Here is a 24259-nt window from a genome sequence, read left to right on the forward strand (position 1 = left end):
TGAATTATGAATCCAAAATGATTGGGAGCCAGCTGAGCTGAACACACTGCATATCAAACACAAACAAGTCATGGTAATTAAAAGGCCTTTATTTCCTATTTGTCTTTTTTTTACAGAACTGGTAACACATATGATAAATTTGTAATAAGTTATTTGGTTCCCTTGATAACTTTAGAAGGATCCCCAACGTTTGTCCACATAAGGGTCAAGAGGAGTTTGTGAGCAACGTTTGTGTCCAGTCAAGGGCTAAAGCATGCGATCCACAGTAGGCACAAGTACTGACATGAACACGCGCACCACAACACTAGACACGAAGAAACACAGCTAGAGGACACAACCTGACCGTCCTCCCACGCTTTTAAAAGATGATGAAGAAGAGAAAGAGGCGGGAGAAAAGAAAAGGAAAAAAGAGTCTTGAGAGTACAGTTGCATCAGGGATGAGGCATGGAGGACTAAGCGCTCAAGAGGGGAGTTTGGTACGGTCCTGCATGTTTGGCAGTATACAGTATGTCCATGTTGTAAACATGAAGGCCGGCTTTCTTTACGCTCAGCAGAAGCAGATTCCGTGGAGAAATCAGTGAGCCTGCTTCCTATCGACTCTGATGGAACATAGCTGGTTACATTTAAACAGGACACAGACGCAAACAGAAAGCAAATGTGACTCTTGCATTGATTCCAATACAGACCTACATTCTACATTAACAGCATACATCACAACAAAAAAATAAATAAAGGACAGAAAGTAGTGATTACACATGTGCACAAGAATACAAAGAAGAAATACAGCGAGTAATAGAGGAGACAAGACAACATGTTATTTTTTAAAGTGGTGGCTGAGAGGCTTCTCAACACATTTTGACAAGGTGGTAAAATGATCTAATGAACTTTTGGATGCGTTCCCTTTTTAAATCCCAGCGTTTGTTCAAAATAAGACAAAACAAAAAAGAAAGAACAGCGTGAACGGTGCTTATTGAACGGTCTGTGCACAGCTGAAACAGCAGTCAGTTTCAGATGCAGTTGTGCATAAGGTATTGTACATCTACACAGAGCAGAAAAAAACCCTTATCTAAAACTTAACTGAGATCATTTGAGTGTTACGGTCATATACACACACACACACATGTACATTTTAGGAATGAGTAATGGGTCCCAGACATGCAGACCTGTACTGTATATTCTATTTGTATATTTGACTGTTGTTGTTTTTTGCACTGTTTCTGCTAGAGGGCCTTCACTTATTTAGATATTTATCTGACACATCGCCTACAAGCACACACAGCTCCCACTCCCAGTTTCTGTCCCCCATTGAACTCAGGTGGTCAAGTGACTGTGGTGACCCAAGCAGAAAAAGCAAGAAGTAAAGAAATCGACTTGAATGTGCTATAAGTTTACCTGAAATCACAGTTGCCCCATCGGTCACTTGATGCGATCTGTTTGCCTCTGCATGAATTGTTATTTTGGCTTTGCCGATTCAAACATTGTTGACGAGTGATGGCAGCTGTGATCTAGTACTGGCAGTATTTCTGAAACACACTGAAATCTTATTTGTGAATTGTCTTCAGTGCATTATTTGGTCACAGTCAATAGCATTTACTGGACAGTGAATAACTATAATATTGCATTAGATAATGTGTCTTATAACACGACACATTGGCGATTGTTGCTAGAAGGGATCAATGGCAGTACTTCGTAAAAAAATCAGCAAATGAGGTCAACCTAAAGGGACAGGAAAAGGAATATTTTAGGAAATATTTGCCTTCTCACCTCTCAGAGTTTTACGAGAAGAAGAGCGAGGATTGATACACCTGTTCCAGCTTTGAAGTAAAAGGCTGTAGCTAGGTGACTGCTAGCTTAGCTAAGCTTAGAGCGGAGGCTGGAAACAGGGAGGAAAAGCTTATTCAGCTCTATACAAAGATAAAAAAGATACCTAACAGCACCTCAAACGCTCACTCTTTTACACATCTCATTTAGTTTGTCTGTACACTGTTAAACAACACTGGGTGATTTATCAGACTATTTCTTGACGCAGTGACAATGGGTTATTTTTATTCTCCAGGAGGTTATAAAAAGTCCAGAAAGCTTTAAAAATTCTGACAGATGGATTTAGTTTCTTTTGGACTGAGCTAGGCTAACTTTTAGCTTCTGTTCTCAGCTTTTTTGCCTTAGCTAGTCTAAGCTAGGCTAAACTTGCATTCTGCTAGCTCTGGCTTTATGTTTACTGCGCGAACACAAGAGGTATCACTTTTTTAATCTCTTGGCAAAGAAGATAATAATTGAATTTCAACAATTACGTCTTTGATTTCACATCATGTGCTTGACATGATTTTCTTTTCTATGTAGGCTATTTCTGTTCATTAAAATCATAGCTCAGTGCATAGTTCTATGGAAGGGATTCAGGCCTAAAATTTGGTGCCACAATTGTAAATTCCTTTTTGTTTGTTTGTTTGTTTGTTTCAGTTCTTTTGGATTTCCATATTGTTTTGTCACTTAAGAAATATGCTTAAGAAGCTAACAAAAAACAATCAGCGTGAGCAGTAAATAACCAACAGTGTGTTATTGATTGTACATGTTTTTACGAGTACCTTCTGCAGCTAAACTGGAAATAGAGAAACTGTGAAGAGTGGAATAGTTTGGTTCTTAAATTGCACTCAGCCCAAAGAATAGTACACACTCTCATATACTATATATCTATATATGTATATATAAATTTAGCTGTATTATTGAGAACCTATTGTGATATTAGATCTATTATTTATACTATCAAAACAAGGCATATACAATACTAATCACAATACTGTAAAATCAGCTACCTCTATGAAACAAGGACATCAACAGCTCGGAAAGTAGAAAAAGACACACTCACTCTACTAAACTCACAACTTTTCTCAATGCTCACATATACAGTAAAATGGATTTCGCCCTCTTGATGAACAAAGACCTCTGAACGGAATGTAATTAAGAGAAACACTGGCCAAGGAAACCGAAGACATGTTGGATTTTTTTTTCTTCATCATAAATAAACTCTAGCTACTCAGCTGAGCTCTAAAGAGTTAGTGCTTGAGTTTTATGGCTTTAGTTTTATCTTATTCATTTATCTTGTATACACATACACGTATTGTATAATAAACACAGTAAAAGAGACACAGCCGTGAAGGGTTTCAGGTCATTTAAATAGAAGTGGAAATAAAATAAAAAAACTTCCAAGTAAAGAACGAGAGAAGAAGGGATTCCAAGTCATTTGTGTTCACTGGAATGGGAGGATTCATAATTTGGCCCCTGGAAATACATTTTCACACAAAGATATGGTCCAACAGACTTGATTCCGTATCAGAACTGGCACTAATATTGACTCCTACATCCACCTACAGATTGCTGAATTATTCAATCTACTTTAATTTTTCTGAATAAATCCATGCCAAATCTGTCACATAAAAGAAAATGTTCTCTAGACTTGGAGGCCCCTCCATCCATCCCAAGCGTTTAAAAATTCAACACATATCTTTTTAAAAAGTAATAAAATTCAGAAAAAACATTGGCCTTCAGGTAAGTGCTGTAACAAAAAAAAGTATGGCATAAAAATGGCATCAAAATAAGATTTTGGATCACAAGGAATTAGATAGCAAGCATGCGGCTACATTTTCATCCTACATGAACTCACACACAGTACTGGACGACACACTTGCTTAAGAATTTCAGGCGTGGAAAGGTTCTTATTAGCAGTAGTACTCTAATATTTGTATGACATTCTCTCCAATGACCCTCATGGAAAATAAATACACATTTGTTTCATTTAGAAAATATACAGTGCATCTTTTTTTTTTCCCTTCGTCGTGTTATTAAAATGACAAATGACACCCATTTACGTACACGAGATATTTTTGCTTCGTCTCTAAAACATGCTCTTATGTACAGTATTTTTGTATAAACATGCAGTATCAACGTGTATGAACTATGTATATAGGCAAAACTACACACCAATGGGTTGCTTGATTGCTTCCATGTTGCCATTTTCTTTAGTGCTGCTTCATTTAACAGAAGAACAAAACATCATGTGAGATGTGAAACATAAATCTAAACATGGTCTATGTTGGTTATACAAAAATAAAAAGTTACATTTTCCAACAGAGAAAGATACAAGAGCCAACATTCATCAAATTACCCCAAAGAATTGCGGTAATGTCTACATTGACTTTGCATTTTCTGGCACACAGTCAACGGGCATTACTGATTTGAATAATTACCTTGGCACTGACTCATGTCAGGATTTTAATTATGCTTTTAACAATTTATTCAGAGCTGATTCATTTTAAATTTGTCTCAAGCTCATCCTTAATTTTTCTGTAACAGAATATTGATTAAAAAGGACGCAGCATAGAAACCTGTCTCTTTTTCATCTGAGGATTCCATTTACACGAGGAGAACCATCTGGCATGTTACATGAGCCACAGAAAACTTCCATCTCACAACATTTGATCACTAAATAAAAAAAACACAGATCAGAGAACAGCGTCAAATTACCACAGAACAGAATAATTAATACCCAGTAGTGCAATTAAATTCAACAGTTTGGTAAGCTGTGTAATATATACACATGGATCAGTGCCTCCTTCCAGACCGTGTCCTTGCAATCAAGTGAGAAATGTAATATTCAAACAATCCAAACACATACATTAAAAGCAACGGCAAAAACAAAAAAATGCTTACAAAATGTACTCCCTTGCTCTTTATTTTAACCAGCAGTTATTCTTAAAATAAATAATTAAAGCTCTGGTTTCTGAGGGTACTTAAACACAACATTTGGATTTAAAGTGCTTGAGGAATAAAAGTGTTTGGAGTAAAAAATAAAGAAAAAGGAGAAAAAAAAGCGAATGAGAAAGGAAGAAATGAAGAGAACAACACCGCTTAACTGGAAGGCGTCCCTGGTAGTTGAAAATTGCTTATTTTGTTACTTTGAAGGCTTGTCTCCTTTATGACTGTAAGACGGTTATAGGGATCTTCTTTGAAGTAAAACCCTTGTGTCAAGTCCATGACTAATGGCAGTAGCACTGAACAAGTGAGATACAGAATCAGAGGTGTTGGGAGGGGAGGTGGTAGACTGCAGGCAGTACTCAACACCTTGTAAATATCATGTCATTGGTGGGTGGAATCAGTCTCTGTTGAACCTGCTCTGATATTTCCTCGCTTTTTTGTTGTTCGGATGACACTCGCAGTCAAAATATACACAAACGCTTTTTTTTTTTTCCTAACTGAAAATCCCTCCCTCCCTGTTCCCTGACATACCATTTCACGGATAAACTGAGCCTTACGTCAACCCAAAAAAACAAGCGCTCAAGCTTTTTTTTTTTTTTTAGAATCCAACAATTTCCCATTTCTTGGAATATTTGAATGATAACAACCCATTTAGAGAAAAAAGGCATGGAGTTTCAGTTCCCTCTCAGTTTTCCTGAGACGACGGGTGGAAGGTTAACCAATCGAAAAAAGGCAGTGTGTTTGTGGGTAACCGGATATGTGCCTATCCCTACTCGCTACCCAACTCTAGGAATGTACGTCAAACTAACAGAATCATCTAAAATGATTACTGGCAGGTGTGGAACATGGTGCACAATAAATACACCTAAGGAATGGACCTGCTTGTGTTATTTCTCTATCATATATGGCAGTATAAAGCATTTTATTATTATTATTATTAAGCACTATTTCTAAGCAAACTGTGTCACTAAAGGGAAAGGGTGAGAAGTACAACATGAGTGAATGTATGTGTTATCCCCTCTATCACCAGATCCCCATTTAAGACTTGTACTGTTCTTCATAGTCTACTCTGTATTCTTATTAATGGAACCACAACCCCAATACAAAAATAGATCTAAAGGAAATCAACGGAGTATCTGTCCATCCTGTGACTTGTCTTCTTTTTTCAATGACATGATTTCTTTTAACATGATGCTTTTTTTTTAAACTATATATCCCATCATGTTGAATGGTATTCATGGATCTTTTGAAAGGTGGCGGAGGGAGAGGAAGAGGAAGGAGGAGGGGGTGGAGGGAGCAGATGTACAGTTGGAGTGTTCTTCTGGAATATACACTGATATGTGGGACCCGGGGAAGATGGTGGGAAATGTATGGGTTAGGTAAGGTGGAGGTGGGATTTTTACTTCTTGGCATTCAGGGCTGCGAGGGAAGCATCCACCTCCTCTTCTGGCTGCAGTGGATGCCACTGGGCGATGGGGCGACGGGGGTTGGCCAGCATGTCGGACCAGTGTTTCAGGCCAGCCCCTGTGGACTTGCTTCCCACCCAGATCTTCCCGATGGCGTCGTTCTTGCCAATCTTGTCATAATCCAGCACTGTGATCACAGCTTGGATTTTCTGAGGGAACGGAGAGAAAAACATTAGAACAACGATCTTAAAGGCACGATGGGTACATGAATAGCAGGGTGGAAAATAAGCGGTTTAATGTAAATTCCAAAATCACTTCTACTGCTTTCTATGACACTCTTTTGATGCAGAATATTACTAAAGTAAAATGTTGTGTCTGAGTTGATGCTTTATATTGCCTCATGCATCAGTGTGCATTATGGTGGTTGGCGTCAGCGTCCTCAGGGATCTGTGCTTTATGGCGGTGTCATGATTTACCTTTCTTCTTGGTTGTTAGCTCCTTGTTTTGTTGCTTAACCGTGATTTCCTATTTGATTTATTTTCTCTTTATTTTTGCTGTTATATTCTTAAGTCCTCTGTGTGTCTTAAGTGTTTCCTGTATTTTTTGTAGTTCTTGTCCCCAGTGTTTCTTCTCTTGCGTTACTTCCTCCCATTGTGGGTTTCCTTCCCTTTTGATTGCACTCAATCAGTTTCACCTGTGTCTTGTTTCTCACACCTGGTTTTGATTAGCTCCTGTGTATTTAGTCTCTGTGTACCTTCCCTCTTGTTGTCAGTTCATACATCTTCCTACCTCCTGTGTGTATTTTTCCTGGTGGCTTTTCTTTGTTTTTTGTTGGACTTTTGATCAGGGTTTAAAGTTAACATTATTTTGCCTTTTGTCCTTTTTGTATTGTAGTTTTGTTACCTGCACTTGGGTCCTCCTCTTTGTCTTTGTGCACAATGTGACATAGGGAGACTGGAACTTCAGATAAATTTGGTATATGAAACTGTAAATGTTCAGTGTCCTTCTTGAAAATGTTTTTGTTAATTCATGTTTGATGTACTGTATGCTTAACACTGCAGGAAGTCCAACACAGGAGAGGAAACCAATGAATACCTCTCTGTTGAATTGAGGGACGCTTTTATCTGCTAGTAATAAATAGCGGTTTGCCCAAAAGCTTTAGTGCATAAAGAACCAATTACTCAGTTTTCATAAATATTAGAGAAGCCAATGTTGGTAAAACTGGCATTGACATAACTATTAGCACAGATGGAAATATGTCCATGAAACCAGCTAAACATTAGTAACATTGGCAGCTGGTTGGACCACCTCAAATGAGACTGTAGCAGCGAAACAGCTGGGTGTATATCAAACTTAGGACAGGTGTGTTTTGCTGCTAATGAATTCAACTTGTTCTCGGAGAGTTATTTTGTGTTTTTTTTTTTAATTTTTTAATTGTGGCCGCACTTGCTGATGTGATGTTAATGTGAGTAGCATGGGAACTGTGTGTGATAACGGCCATGAATTGAAGACCATGGCCCTTTCCGAATTGTCACAGTTCAGTAGGCAGTACGTACTTTTCAGTACGGAGTTTCAGTATACTGAACTTTCGTGGTCATTCAGTATGCATTTTTTGGGTCCACCTCAGTATACTGAACATTTCAGTATGGATACTAACTTCCAGGTTTTATGCAGTATGGATCGGATGCGTGCTTTCAGGAAATGAATTGTGTTTTACCACCCACAATGCTGTGCGAAATTTAACGTAAATCGTCACGTCACGTCCACCTCCAAATCAAAACAAACGAGCATGGATTAATTGAATCAATTTTTAATCTTAATTTAAAGTCCCGACTGAAATCACTACTTTAAATTAAAAACAGAAAATATAACAAATATCTGCATTATTATAAAACCTTTCCCCTCTCTATTTAAATAATCATTTCACTATTTAAATGTGTCTTTATTGGTTTATTTTACTTTACTGTATATTACTGTCTTTCATTTGTACTTTTCCTTATGTACTGTATGTTATTTAGTTATTTAATCTGTCTTTTACTTGATTTACATTGTGATATTGTTTTTTGTTTACCTGACTGTATATGCACATTACTCTTCTTGAATAAAGCTAAACAAAAAAAAACGGAAAAAAAAAACGGGTGGATGCGGCCAGTTCGGGAAACGTAAATGACGACACTTCCATACTGAATGAATCAGTAGAAGTAGGAACAAATATCTGCCTACTGTGTGTGCATACAGAATAGTAGGTACTAACAGTATACAGCACAGATAGTACGTACTGCATACTGACAGATTGAGTATGTACTTGGCAATTCGGAATACGGCCCCGGTCTATATTGTCCCCCCAAGCACTTCCTAATTATCTAATTAGAGAGTGATGAGGTCACAACTGATTGCAAATGGCTCATAAATAAGTGATTACCCTTAGATTTACGTCTAAATGACCATCTGTTGTATAAACTTTGTCAGTGTGGTTCACTTAGAATGAAGGATTTAAAATAGTGTTTGTGAGTCTTTTCTGTGCATAAAATTACATCTCTGCCATAATTGAATGTTTCCCTGCCTGATTGCTTTGTTGATACTACAACTGAACAAGGCCTTTAAGCCTTTAAGCAGTCATTATTCATTTGTTTTCTTGATTGGATACAGTGCTTTTATACACTTGTATTTCTTCAGAAAAACTGTTTTATTTCTTAAAATACATGGTACTCTTTCTTCCTCTCAAAGGGATTAAACAGGATTTTACAATCCAAGACCATACCTGCATCTGCTCAAGAGGAATCTCAAAGCTGAAGGACTCATTGTAGTACGGATTCAAAGTGTTCTTCTTCACTGTTGTCTTCTTCTTCTTCAGCCTCTTCCCATTCTGCAGCAGGTTAATTTTCACATAGGGATCTGAAAACAGAGGGAAGGCAAGATCACGGCAAGGCTGTTGAAATTGTCTTCGCACATGCATGTTTGGGGCTGCAATGCTGTGATGCACCAACAGATGGGGCCCATGCTGAAGCCAGAGGGAGCGTGAGCTGGTGCATGGTAAGCACTGCAGCGTCAGCACGTGAGCAGAGCAGGACCGACCTAATGGCTGTGCTCACAGGCACGCTGCTTTGTTCACCGCAGTCCCACTGCAAGCATCCACATTTCACATGAAGCTCACCGAAAGGTCAGAAGAAACAGTGTCAGGCATAAGAGTGTGATAATAAAATGTAATATCTCATTCTCAGCTCCGCTTATATACCTGACAGTCCTCCCACGTCCATTTTCTTCAGGTTCTTGGCCTCCAGAATACAGATGGTAAGTTTTCCAGCAGTGGGGACGTAACGCAGAGAGATGCAAATGTCACCCAGCTTCTCGGGCTGTGAGGAGGTGGGAAAGAGAGAAAGTTAAGGCAGGTCTGAGGGAGGTTTATCATTATCTCTTATTCACAATACATATTAATATACAAACTGCCCCTTTGAAGTTTAATTCTAGACAAAAACACCATTAGGAATAATTCCTGAGCCGTTCTTAAATACATACAGTTGATCTTTTGAGAATAAATTACATATTTGAGCCCGCAGGCAACTGTAGAATCAGTATGTCTTTGTACATGGCTCTTGGGAGGCTAAATTGATTACATGCTGTTTTTCATATTCAGGTGGTGCACAATGATTAAAAAAACACATAACAGGCTGCACAAATACAGAGCATTTGGTAAGAAACACACAAAACAGTGTTTCTTTCAGCCCTCTGAATCACACTGGTGCACAGACAAAGTTGACACCTTGGTTATTTATGTTCTATGTCATCAGCTTAGTCAGCTGGTCAGGTTGCTCTCTGTGGAAAAGTGTTTTCTGCTCCGAGTTTCTTTAAAATGTACTCCAGTTTATATAAAACCTCTCTTTTTAAGTTGCACTCGAAGTATTCCACAGTCTTATCCATTCATCCATTATCTATACTGCTTCTTCCTGTTCGGGGTGGAGTGGTGCTGGAGCTGATCCCAGCTGTCATTGAGTGAGAGGCAGGGTACATCCTGGACTGTTCGCTAGTCAGTCACAGGGCTGACATATAGAGAAGGACAACCGGCCACACTCACATTCACACCTACAGGCAATTTAGAGTCAACAATTGACCTAACATGCATGTCTTTGGACTTTGGGAGGAAGCCGGAGTATCCGGAGAGAACCCACACATGTACAGAGAAAACATGCAACTCTGCAAAGTGCAGCCTTCTGCAGTCTATGTACCATATAATATTTTTGACAAAAGAATAACCAAAAAATATATTCTCAAGATTGTGAAGTGTCGCCTTTATAAACAGAGAACACTGACACATTTACTTTAAAACTGTCGCTTACAGTTTCCAGTTTGGAAATGAGGGTTGGTGGATTTAAAACCTTCGGAAAGCTGAATAAAGCTTCCTTTTGCATTTGAGATTTATGCTTAAAGGGGATGCAAAATCCACTTTTATGGTGTTTTTGAACATATATTTGGGTAACCTGAGAGTCTACTGACCCACAAAGTGTGAAATAAATCCATCCAGCCCTTTGTTTGTAGTCTGCATAACTCTTACAACACAAGGTAAAATGCTCCATTTAAAATTTGCTCTCGTTGTGATGTCACAGTGGGATTCCGGTAAAAAGAAAATACCCTCCCCTCGTATCGCCACCCACGGACTCCACCCCCAGCCTAGAGCAAACCTGGGCAGGTCCACCATTTTTATTCTCGATAGTGAAGGAGTGATATCTACCAGGAAAACTCAGGGGGGGGTCTCATTTCATTTAAAGAGACACACATTTAAAGAGACACACACATCTGAGAGAGCTGGTTTATACAGGGTCACAAACCTCCTCTGGTGCTTGATTCATATTATATTTTGAACCACAGCAGTAAAGCTGAAGGATGGACAGCTAAGAATGATCTGGAACTCACTACAGTATGAAGCCCCATAAAGCTGAGGGGAGTAGCGGAATCAGGTGACAAGAAAATGTTTTGCAGTAAAAATATATAACGTAGCCTCTTCAGCTGGTTCTAATTATACATACGTGTTGATGTGGGAGAATACGTACAGTATGTTGATAATGGATCCTTACATACATTCACAACTCTCAAATATCAATATCTTAACGGTTATTTGCCTCATCAGTACAGCTCCTGAGCCCACATCAGAAAAAGTCATGGAGCGAAAACAAAAGTGTGGAAAAAACAATTCAACTCTCCGCCGCATGACTCTTTACCTCCTCTTGATCGGCGCTGTCCAGGTCTCTCCACTCTTCGACCGGCTTTGCCAGGTCAAGAGCCATCATGGGTATCTTAATCTCCCCAATGACGTCATGTTTAGAGAAGCGATCAAAGTCGTACACGCACATCACCAGAGTCTTTCCTCCCATCTCTTGGAACGGGATCTGGAAAACAGAAAACGGATCCTCTTTCACTCATCTGCAGGAGGCTTTGTGACATACGGTATCCAACACTTCAAGCACAACTCATGTCAAAGAACACAGTAGTGCAGGTTGTGACTTTGGCCTGAAGCTTAAGCATGCAGCTTCAGCAGAACGAGCCTGACTTTGAGCAGGGAAATCTGTTTGAATTGTGTTTTATAGAGCTGTGTCAGCAGGCGTGGTGCACCAGAGGTGGCCCTCTCCTTTAATTTGATTCTCTACCACTTTCTCCTTGTCAGACACCTTCAATATGTCTGCTCCTTTTTATCTCTGCTGGACTGAAGACTGTGTGAAAAAGATACAAGAATCTCAGGCGAGACAAAAGACAAGAGGGGAACGTTTCACCCTCTTAACGAGCCCGTCTACAAATCAAACAGCATGACGTGCATGTTATTTTAATAAGTAATAACTAAAGGGTGTCTGAGAGTTGTTCCGGCTTACCTTGAAGGTAAAGGTCTCGTTGAAGACAGGATTCAGAGTTTTCTTGTGGACCTTTGTGTCGTACTTCTTCTTCTTGTCTGGGAGGACAAAGACCTTGACGTAGGGGTCAGAGGTGCCGCCGCTGTCCATGGAGAGGAGGTCAGCTGCTTGCAGGATCCCCACAGTCAGCTGGGGGAGAGAGCAGAGAGGCAGTACGAGATTAAATAGTGAGAGTTTCTCCAGCTCGGGTACTGCAATCCCTCAACAGATTTCAGGTCTTATCAGACCTTTTAACAGCTGTTATCAGGTGAAATCTGTAGCATAGATATGGGGTGGTAGTGCACTTCTCTACCTCCTGGTCTGCCGAATAGGCCTTTATCATAAATCATAAAGTGTAGTGTGTGATGCTGAAAGTGTTAGTGGAGCTACTCTAGTGTTGTATGCAACCAGTAACTATGAATTATGCCAAATCTACTGTTTGGTGAACTAAAGCTGCATAGAAAAGGAGTTCATACTAATTATAAAAATAGGTTTAAATTGTCAATGAATGAATCACAATACGCGCTAATGCCTCTGTTTTCTTTGTGTTCATGTCTTAAGCATTATTATCAAGCCACTAGAACCACTTTGTGCACAGCTTGTTGGTGCAGCCCAGCTTTGAGCTCTCAAACCCTCAACATGATTTCAGAGGAAACTGATTGCCATGTAAGTACGGTCAATAACATCTCTGGTTTTGTATAATGAGTCCACTTGTCAAACGCCTGCCTTCCAGAAACAAGGACTCAAGTTGTCACTGCTAGAATAGTAAACAACAATGTAAATAGTTCAATCCACACTTTTACGCCAACAAGTTTAGGGTTGAAATTTCAGTTTTAAGTTTTTTTTTTGTTTTTTTTTGTTTTTTTGGGGGGGGGCTTTTTGTGCCTTTAATGGAGAGATATGAGAGTGGATAGAGTTAGGAAGTCAGAGAGAGAGAGTGGGGAATGACATGCGGGAAAAGAGCTACAGGCGGGATTCGAACCTGGGCCGCCCGCTTGGAAGACTATAGCCTCCATACATTGGGCAGGCGCCACTAGTGCGCCACCAGTTTTAAGTTATTAAAAGCAGATTCCAAACTAATCAATCCTGTTTAACACGGACAGAGCTGCAATTTTTTCTGTTTTTGTTTTCAACACATCTGAATTCTCTACTACATGACCACAACTAAAACCACAAAGAAACTGTCACCTATTAGGGTTTATCCAATATGACCCAGTTTCCATTTGTAGTGTTTTCAGAGATTAACAACAAACAAAAAAAGCAAGAAGTCTGTAAACTACTTCAGCTTCTTTGCAAATATGGATGTATGTGAACTATACTTGCAAGCTGCTGCAAAATGACGTTAAGCTAGTAGTTCTAAACTAATGTCAAATCTTTAAAGGGCTTGCCTTGTTCTCCTGGAAGTCATAGTCAATGGAGTACTGCAGCTTCCCGAGCTTCTCTTTCTCCTTCACTTCTTCCTCTTTCTCGTCTCCGGTCAGTCCGGGTTCCACGTCGTCTTCTTCGTCATCGTCATCCTGTTGTTTCTGCAGGGGCACAAAAAAGGGAGGCAGGCGGCAGGAGAAGGCGTAAGAGGACGTGTGTGAGCTGGTGGCTGTGCTGAACTCTAAACCCAGGGCATCAGCAGTCGGTTTAGTCACAGCACCTACCTGCCACTTACCCCCTCTCACCCCGGCGCTACTAGTGCAATCTGCTCATCGATGACCACGGTTGCAACCTGACTTGATTTCACTATTTCTTGGGTGACACCATTTGCTGTTTTCCTTTACTTAATTAAGTTTGACACGTGTATTCAAATCTGCCTTACACAGAGGGGGGTTTTCTCTTTGACTACAACATGCTGAAGAACTGTTAGAATAGTTTATTGTGCAAAGAGTGGAGAGAGACAGAAAGAAAGAGTGAGGAAAAAGTGAGAAACAAGAGAATAAAAAAACGGTCAAAACACAAGGGGTGGACAGAAAAACAAGATCACCTTACAGTATATTGCAATCTAATACAAAAGCCATGCAGAAACCTCTGGAAGCTCTTCTGACTGGTAAAAAAATAAAACCTGTGATTCTGAGACCTTTATTACATCATTACAGCTAACTGTTTTGTATTTTTTGCACATCAATATATGGGGCTTGTGTAGGTGCCTGTAATTGTTATATTACAGGGGATGGATAAAGTACTTGGAGCATAACAGGAAAAAAAGGGATTTCAACTTTGAGGGGACTGCAATGCAGTTACACAAGCAACAACACAGGCAACTACACAAATCCCAGATATGACTAATCCCAAGTGAGTCATGTTAAGTTGGTTAGAAAAAAAAAGTCTAAAAAATCGTGACGGCATATCCCACACAGCAGAGAGCTGTATCAGCAAAGATGAGCCAATGTGACAAGTGAACAGGCTGAGGGATATTATGGGTTATATTCTCAGAAAAACACAGCAAAGTTCTCTCATTTTGAAGAGGAAGTGGACCGTTCCGACTGGTATGCTTTGCAGAGACATCGCAACGCACTGCGCTATAATGCAAGGTGTTCTTGTCGTTTTCTCCACCTTGTGTGCAGGATTTCAAGTACTGGGCTGTCGCAAGCAGCAGAGCGTTCCTTACTGAGACGTACTGAAGGACGCAGCTACAGAGAGGGGATGTGATTTGATCAAACCACCGACGCAGTGATTCCTGACACTTTACTCTCCAACTGGCTAAAACTGCAGCTGAAAATCCTCACACTGATGTGTAAGCTGCTCGAAAAAACTGGTCTACTTCAAGCCAGACAATACAAGTGTTTGCCTTTTTATCTCCTCCTGACATCCCAAAGTCTCATTAATGTGTTTACACTAGTATAGCTGATGGGATTTTGCCAGGATTAGTCTGCTGGCCTCATTGCTGAAGCTAACTGAATAACGGTTTTATTTAATGGTTTATTCCACACTCATACTCTCAGGCAAACTACTGCCCCTCTTTTTCTACCTTAGAACAAAATCCATCGGTTTACAGATGGCTAACTGCTCCTGAAAATGTGTTCTGCACGAAGAAGATAAATCAAGTGGTCTGCTATCGGCCATCTTTCTTTACCATCACACCCGATGACTCTTCAGTCTTTTGGTGCCGCTAGAGGAGGAGACGTCTAAGGGGATCGAGAGCACTTTGCTCTGATATGAATATTAAAGCAAAACTTTCATTCTGGACGTCATACAAAGCTGGATAATATCTTAGTATGGCCTACTTTCCTATGGCTGTCTTCTTGAAAAAACACTGATGTCTTCGTAAGACTGGAGGGTCCAGCTACTCACTGATGAGCTGGAAGAGGAACAAGGCACACACACACACACACACAGACACACACACACACAGATAATACACACTATCACACCCATCACACACCATACTGTACTGCACACCCCCGCATGTACTCGCACACACATTTTCTTCCATGCAGGCTCTCATGCATGCTTAAAATCGCACTCAAACTGTCTCACATTCTCACACAATATCCTTACAGTACATGTGGCATTCTCTATCTTTGTTGTGCTAAATGCTTTTCATTCACGCATGCCAGGCCACACAATGCAGGGTCCGAGTTTCTTACTGATGGAAAATGTAAATGTATCACCTTACCTAAAAGTCTTTTAAACCTCTGGGACACATTTTTTTGTGAACTAACAAAAATGTCTTTACAGATTTTCTGAGTGAAATGTACACATCCATGGAGGGGTCATGCTAAATTGGAAATGTCTAGATGTTCTCAAACTTCCAGTGGGGGGGGGGTTCAAAGATAAAGACCTGGTGTGTCTGAATGCGTTGCCCTTTGCTCAACTCAGTGGGCTGAACTGTGCCCTCAGGACCAATGTATTGTTCAGCAAAATACGTGTAAAAAAATAAAAATAAAGCCAATTTATTGTTGGTTTAACTTTGGATTTATGGAGACTGCAAACGTAGGCAAACATTCTGGCCCACCATTTCTCCTCAGTGAGACCCGAGTGCTTCAAGGAGGAGAGGGCGTCAATGACTGTCACCTAGTATGTCAGCAGCATGGGTCATCCAGGAAAGTTACTCTCAAGTCAAGTTGTGGCCATTCAATGGTACCTACTGCAAGGGCATATGCTGGTCTTTGTCAAGAGATACAAACAGCTTTATCTGTTGTGGAACTTGGAGCGTGTTTGCACGGGGTGTCTCGGTATGGCTCGGTGTATGACTTTTAAACCCAAGTTAATGTATCCCCTTTAGAGAAAACATGTGTGCATGATGTCAATTGTTTTGGTTGTGTTTCACAATGGAGGCCTGTCGCGGTGGAAACATGCTCAAAGCTCTCAGTTAGGTAAAGTTCCAGCTATTATTTGACAAATACCCAGCTTACCCCTTGCACATGCATGTTAGTGATCTCTAGTGAGTTGCTGAGTGCACTCGTCATTCAAGGGCTCAACCATAGGATGAGTTTCATGTTCATTTCAAACCATAGACACTTAAACACATCTCTGCTTTGTTGTTCTTTTTTTTTTGTTTTTTTTTGTAAAACAAATAGCAAACTCTGGAGTTTCAAGACATAGCAGTTGGTGCGGCATATCATTTCAGTGGGGTTTGCGAAGCAGCTTAATCGCTCCCATAGATTCCTCAAGCACCCGCAGCACCTAAGCTTGCATAAAAAACTAAGGAAGCCATAGCACTCATTGTCATCAACATTGCAATCCAAAACCCTACCCCTCTCAAGCCCCGCCCCACCACCCACAATCCACCACCACCACCATCACCACCACCACCACCACCTCTCCCCCCACCCCGCCGCCCTGGTCTGCGCTTACACAGAGCGGCCAGAGAGGGGCACCGCGTGCTGTCAGACCTACCGTAGGCAGAGAAGTCCACCACAGTCAAGATACACGGAGCACACATAAGACACAAAGCAGGAAGGAGGAGAGCAGAGACAAAGGCAGAGATTGAACTCACAGCAGACACCAAAAGAAGGGTCATCACAGCAAATGCAGTCAGCTACACTGTACGGGAGCGAGGAAAATGACAGATAGAGGGGCCTACTCATTAGCACAATCATATCTTGCGCAGCAAGGCGGCTGGGTTTTAAAAATAGCTCCACTTTAAGATGCTTTCTTATTGTATTCGGTCAAATCATCAGTCATGTATGTGAAAAAATGATAATTATAGGACGAAGAAACAACCGCATTGTGCTATCCTCTAATTTTCATAATTACTCTTTCATGAATGGGGAAACAATAGTTGGGCTGAAGACATAAGAGTCCTGTCATTTTCCACTCAAATCCCAAAAAGCACTAGCGAGAGAAAGAGCAACAATAACATTAATGACAAATACTTTAAGTAATTGAAATAAAAGGAGAAGAAAGAACGGGTAAAGACTGTTATTAAAACCTGTGGAGAGTAAACGGCGTTAGAAAGCCATCAAAGAGTTAAACAGTAAACAGAAATGATATGTAATATAACACATAGTGGACTAAAAAGGTGTTACTACAGTTTGTTATATAATTAGCTGAGTCAAATGTAGCTCTACATGCATGTTTTCTCTGTATTTCAGCACAGTGTGATACTGTAAGCCCCACAGCTGTTACATAATAAGCTCAGAATCAGGCTCCTGATTCATCTACAGTGTACGTGTATAGATTCCCCCTCGGCCGGGATGCAACCTCCCGCGGTGGAACATACCTCTCCCCCTTTAAGATTCTTCATTCCCATGTCACCCTTCCCCTTCTTGCCCTTCTTGTTCTTCTTCTTCTTGCAGCAGCATTTCTTGATGATGCAGAAGCAGCATGTTAGAATGAGTAAAGCAGCGACCACAGCGATGGCAATGATGGCCCAGGACGGCACTGAAGAGGACATACAGATCAACACAGAGGTTCCAAAATCCACACATGGAAAGAGAAGAAAAAGAAGCAAATACTTTGACATTTGACCAAGCAATCATTTATCCCTCTTCATGTCATGTCCTAGGCCAAACATATTTAGTGAGAGGTGCTAGGTTAGCAATTAGATTGGGTGTAAATTAGATTTCTTTGCCATTAGGAAGGGCAGCCAGTGATCAATAGTGAATAAAGACATTATGAGGCTGCCGATGCCTGAAGCTAAAGAGAGAATCTAATTCAAAAATCATTGCTCAGAGTCACATCAGTATAAGTCGGCGGGGTCTTTGTCTGGCACTCACGTGGGATCTTGTCGATTTCATTCAGGAACTTGTTCTTGATCTCATCGAAGGCATCGTTCTTGTCGACCGGCTCGGTGGAGTTATCAGCGGAGACTAATGCGACGGGGGCTGGAGTCACAGTCAAGGCACTGGCCCCCGTTGGCTTGGCAGCGACCATGGGCGTTGTCTGTTCCTTGAACAAGTTCCACTTCGTCATTTAGGCTGCACACACAGTCCCTGAGACACAGAATGAAAACAATCGTCATTAGGAGAGAGAGGAGAGGCAGTGCTTGGAGAAATGTGAGTATCCAACCATCATTGGCTTGTCTCCCCCCCCCCCCCCCCCACTCATGCCCATTATGTTTCACTACTATGTCAAAATTCCCATGTAGCAAGTCAGAGGGGCTCATTTAGCCAATTTTCGCATTTTTGGAAACATTTAAAATCAGAGGAACCCCATGCAGAGTTCCTGTTTGTTGTGAAATTTTGTATTTTACAAAATAATTCATGCACAAAGGTGATAACACATTAGCTTTTATAGTAATGTATTAATTCAGCAGAAGAGAAATGAAGAGGGAATGTTTTTCAGCTATGGTTCAACTTGTCTCACTAAACAGATTGATGATGAGGTTCGATGCATAGAATGTTCTACAAGCTGTTTAAAGACATGATTCTTCATTGAACATCATGCAGTCTTCAGAAAATGTCCAAATAATGAAACAAGTGTTGCTATCTCTCAGGTGGAGAGGGCCAGTTGTTAAAAGATCAGTCGTTAAATCCCTGCCAACATGTAGAAGTGTCCTGTAGGAAAACTATAAAACCCAAACTAATGTGCATGCATGGGAGAAAAATCTAGCTGGATAAAATAACAAATAAACGCCATGTCATATTATTTAGGAACACACTTGCATAACGTGAATGTCAGACTAGATAGGAAAGAATTGTTTTTTTCCTGCAGGATTGAGAGAGAAGAGTGTTTTCAAAAGATCCACGCCTGAGCCTTTTTTTTTTTTCTACATCTGCCGCGAGAGCAAACACAGTAAGACAAGCAAACAGAAACTGGTTCTGCTGGATTTTCTGATGAGTTCAATGGATGCAAATGACAAATAGAATCATAAAAAGACAACAAAGCAGCCCTCACATCGAGTCAACCCTATGAAATATTCAAAAGTATTTCTTGAAAGTACAACTTTAGGTATTTAAAAGTAAAATATTGCTGCTGTTCATTCACAAACTTTACTTTACTTCACACTTTATTTCAGACCCATACATGGAGGTATAAAGTCCTTAAGCGGCATGGGTTCAAATCCTTTTCCCCCATGTCGTTCCCTACTCTCTCTCTCCAATCTCTGACTCTATCCACTGTCCTATCTCTATATAAAGGCATAAAAAGCCCCCAAATAAACCTCCAATCACAAGGTTACTGTTACATAAATGTGAATGAAATAATTTCCAAATCAAGTTGGTGCACATTGTTTTCGCAAAGACTCATTAAATATTTCATTTAGATGTTTTTTTAGTTTAACAACAAAAGCACATTTAATACCCAAGGATCAAATCATAATCATCACAGTCAAGTTATATTTTTGCCAAAGGCCTCTTTGTCCATCAAATTAAAAGTATCCATGCCAAAACAAATTAAGAACAAAGGCAGCTGGAAGCACCTTGTGAAACATTAAATGATCTATTTAAGCTCATCATTGACACGTGTCACCCTTAAGCCCACAAAGTGTTTGGTTGAAAAAAAAAATGCAATAAGGCAATTCCAACCGTGTGCAAATAAATGAATTTGATGACTCGAGCCAGACTCGTGATGCTCAGACTTGAAAAAGGTCATTTTACCTTCTTTACATTAAGGTCACATTGGTATGACACAGCAGTATAACTCTTGAATACACATCCAAATAATGACAACAATCTTTTGATTAATCAATCCATCCATACATTATCTTTACCACAATTTCCCGTTCGGGTTGCCGGTGAGCTGGAGCTGATCCCAGCTGTCATTGGGCGAGGGGCGGGGTACACCCTGGACTGTGTGACTGTGTGTGAGTCAATCACAGAGCCTTATGATTCATGAAAACGGAAATCGTATGGCAGGTAACTACACTGAGTTTCATTTGATACAAATTGTCCACAGTGTCATGAAGTGTATAATATAAGACTAAATAATACAGCAAGTGAAAAACGACTGGGACAACATTTCAAACACATGACAACTTAACTGATCCAAGTTCTTAAGCTTTTGGCTTTCTAACATTCAATCCATTTTTACTGAGAGGTAACTAACCTTTATTTTGTATAATGAATAACTATAACAGTCAGCACCACAGTCTCTCATTTCCCTTAATATCTGACAGTGTTATGAGGTCAGTGGACAATGACTTGAGCCCATTTACCCAAGATATATTCACAAGAAATAACTATCATTTCACATTTGTTTTGTTCCTGTGTCTGCCCTGTAGTCAAGCCAACAGAGCCTGGCCAGGGGAGGTGTTTCACCAAAGAAACTAAATGAACATCTACAGGCTGTTGTAACTACAGGCCAAACAAATGTTCAATCAGAGCTCTTATCGGTTCCAGAAGTCACACTGTGACAAGTGCAGCTGAGAGCGGCCTGTCGCCAGAGTGATGAGTGATCGAGCAAGACCTGGATCCATAGAAAGATGACAAGCATAACAAGAGGTGACTTCTGACGTTGATTTTATTAAAGTCATGGTGATATGGGCAAAAAGAGAAGGAATTTCCCATTTCTCGACTGTCACTTCTCCCAGTCGGTGCCTGAGATTCTGCTTCTATTTATTGCCACGTATAAATTATTCAAATTCAGACTGACAGCGGGAAGGATAAGCTCATATTATTCACAGGCCAAGAACCATTTATACATCTTAAAATATACGTCTCTGAAAAGACTGGTGCAGCCTTTATGTATGCTGAGGCACGAATAGCCGTCGTCTTGTTATAATATACTGAGATGGGAACTAGGTTATTGGGAAAATTGTGAAAATGACTCAGAATCCCTATAACCCATCACATATTTGAAAATGAGAGTGTTGCTCAGTCAAACAGCAATCACAGGAATCACTTTCTCTTCTGTATCGTCCATTACTTTAGATATTGTGTTAAAAGCATGCACTTACATCTGTGGTTTAAGCTCATTTCACCCTGTTTGTCCCTCACATCCGACCAGTTAAATTAACATTCATGGATATGTGCTCAAGCTGTTTTATCTCCCACACTTTGAGGGCGACAGTGAAGAGAGACAGAGAGGACACAGACGTGCATGTTTCTGTTTTATGACCATTAGTCCGAGTTAAGTGAAGCTTTTGAGACTCACTCCATGACAAATTTTCTTTTTTGAATGAATACGGATGTCATGTATCCTCTTTAATCTATAAAAACACTGTAGGGTTTAAGAAAGATATGAGAAAGCCTAATAAACCTCATCCGTTTAATAACAACTAGATCTGAATAATCCATCTGGCTGTTTTAACCCAGAGCAGCATCTCTTCATGCTAGCAGCTCTGTGAGACTGCACCTCAGCACAGCAGTGACCTGAGCTAAATGCTAATGACAGCATGTTGACATGCTCCCAATGACAGGGCTAACATGATGATAACTGATGTTAGCATGCTCACATTTGCTAACACAGACAGAGCAAAGCTAGGGCATCGTAAAAAAGTCAGAAGTGTTTGGGTTTCGAAAAATGATCAGACAAAAAGACATTTTCCTAAAGCATGTTTTTTCATTTTTTTTTTTTTTTAATTGTTGTTATTCTTGTCTGTTACTTTTTAATGCTTTGTTTCTGCAATGTTCGGCACTTTGGATCAATCAATGTTGTGTTTAAAGTGCTATTTAAATAAAGTTGATTTGAGTTTGATTTGATTGGATGTTCATTGATCCTGTGGGAAACACAAATTTATGCACCAAAACTCAAGGCAATCCATCAAACAGTTGTTGAGATATTTCAGTTTGGCCCCACGCAGTTCACCTGCTAACAGAAACAGTCAATCCTAAAGCCACTGTAGAGACACGGCAAAATATCAAACAGACGTGGACTATGCTAAAATTACTAAAATGATAAATGGATGCAGCAGCAACAAACTTTAAGCAAAAATCTACAATTAAGTTATGTTTCCTTGAAGCGGCACGTTGGAGATTCAATCTCTGGAGCAACTATTACATTTTGGAAAGGAAGTAATAGAGCACCACATGCCTCTTGCTCATTAACATCACTGAGATGCCCTTGAGTCAGGCTCTTAACCTCCACCTGCTCCAGTGGAGCCACACTGAGAGCAGATCAGACTATGGTTTTTCTGGGCAGCATCCAGGTGACAACCTGTGTTAACGAGTGAGCACAGAGCCGGCCGTTTTGTTGGATTCCTTCCCTGGATGAATAAAAAAGTTAAAAATAGACCCCTTATCCAATACGTATTCCGTATTATTCTCAATTACTCAATCGTGTGGGAGTTTTTAGCTCCATCTCCCAATGTACGTCTCATTTCGTTAGCGTTTGAGTCATCAGAATTAGTGAAAACAAAATGGCTCTGCTCCACGGCCCAGAGCAGAGCAGCTACGGGCATGATCCGGCCCTTATCACTAAACACACTGCTCTGAGTTGGAGGGGGATCAAGCACTTTTATCTTTAGTACACAAACAAATACCGTGTAGAAAACCCACGTATGAACACGGCAGTAGAATTAAAAAGTGAAACTGTGTTACATCAAGGTTACATGTGTCTATTAAAATATAGCATCCTAAACATATGGGAAGGGAAAAGGCTATGATAACTGTGGAAAACATGATGTCATACTTTGAGGGGTTGTATGGAATCTGGGGGAGCTGTGTGCTTGTTTCATTTCACAAGAAATGAAAAAAAAACACATTTTTAACAAACACAACTAGTCTTCTTCTGTTATAGAAATAAAGAAGCTTTACATTTAATAACAGACAACATACAACCAGAGTCTGAATAAGAATAACTTCTTGCATTATAAGGATGCATCAGAAGAAGATTTGCTATAGCGTGGCTGACGGCGTCATAATGAATGTCACCTTTGTTGGTTATTGCATTATAGAGGACATCACTGTAAAGAGCTTAATGTATTATTATATGACATTCTTTGCCTTCTCTGCACCGTCTTCTTCAGGATTTATAGAGCAGATAAAATAACAGAAATCCATAGAACATAACGACTTTGACCCTGAATGTTACATACAGGGAATATCTGGTTTTGATTTAAATGCACCTTTAAAAAAATAATAACAATAAATTCAAGGCACTTTTTTGCCAGAAAAGAAACAAATGGAAAAAAATAAGGAGAAGCAATATGCAACAAAGTTCCCTAGCAAGACTTGTATCAGGCATCTTAACCACCTTAAGCTACTGGGTTGTAACCTGAGGTATATTTAATGAGCCTCACTTTGTGTGTTTTAAGATTCTTAATAGTACAAGACATAAATATGTCTTACACTCTTCAGAGTACAACACGATGAACACTAGAAGACTATCAAATCATACGCCTCACATGTTGTCTTCATCAGCACTATGCGTCACTAAGAAACACTCAAAGACGCCTACAGGCTAAATGCTTTTACTTAATTACCTCCCACCTGGTAAACTCCACAACAAAAAAACCCACATCTCCTTATTTTCATATATAGTATAAAGGCACATGACCAGGGAATGTCTTAGTTGATCTGACGTCATGCGCGTGATGACCTACTGACCACATAGTGTGACATTCTCCCAAGTGACAGGAAAGCCCAGCCTGGGGATAAGATAACTCGCGAGGGGAGATGGTTGTGTTTATGGAGGGCCTATTAGCACCCACGTCAGATCTAGGAGAAAACAACCCAAGGAGAGTGGGCTAAAGTCAGGCAGCTGTTTCATTACACGAGAACAAGTAACCTGAAAAGCAATTAATTATTAACCCAGAGCCAGGCAGCCAAGTCCTTCATTTCCCAGTGGCCATTACAACTCTCCTGTAGCGCAGCTAACACAGCTGTCTGCCAGTAACTGCTTTAAATATATGTGTGTGTGTGTGTGTGTTTTTGAGTTACATTTCCATCCATATTTTCTTATTAAATGCGGCACATG

The 24259-nt window shown here is 40.2% G+C and overlaps 1 protein-coding gene across 5 annotated transcripts in view; it reads right to left on the minus strand.

Annotated features, from left to right (window-relative positions):
- Positions 1 to 71: 71 nt before the first annotated feature.
- Positions 72 to 24259, minus strand: part of LOC109985771 (synaptotagmin-2) — a 68056-nt gene continuing 43868 nt past the window's right edge. For 4 of the 5 annotated variants that reach the window (XM_020636181.3, XM_020636173.3, XM_065960843.1 and 1 more), the window contains 8 exons: positions 18181 to 18396; positions 17685 to 17845; positions 13420 to 13557; positions 12014 to 12181; positions 11369 to 11536; positions 9391 to 9508; positions 8917 to 9050; positions 72 to 6364 (listed from right to left, as the gene is read on the minus strand). In XM_020636181.3, the coding sequence (XP_020491837.1) occupies positions 6149 to 6364; positions 8917 to 9050; positions 9391 to 9508; positions 11369 to 11536; positions 12014 to 12181; positions 13420 to 13557; positions 17685 to 17845; positions 18181 to 18376 (1299 nt within the window). In that variant the 5' untranslated portion in view covers positions 18377 to 18396 and the 3' untranslated portion in view covers positions 72 to 6148. The remainder of the gene's footprint in view (positions 6365 to 8916; positions 9051 to 9390; positions 9509 to 11368; positions 11537 to 12013; positions 12182 to 13419; positions 13558 to 17684; positions 17846 to 18180; positions 18397 to 24259) is intronic. The other variant, XM_020636197.3, reaches the window with a different exon arrangement.

Source organism: Labrus bergylta, chromosome 12, assembly GCF_963930695.1.
Source record: "Labrus bergylta chromosome 12, fLabBer1.1, whole genome shotgun sequence".
Classification (NCBI taxonomy): domain Eukaryota; kingdom Metazoa; phylum Chordata; class Actinopteri; order Labriformes; family Labridae; genus Labrus; species Labrus bergylta.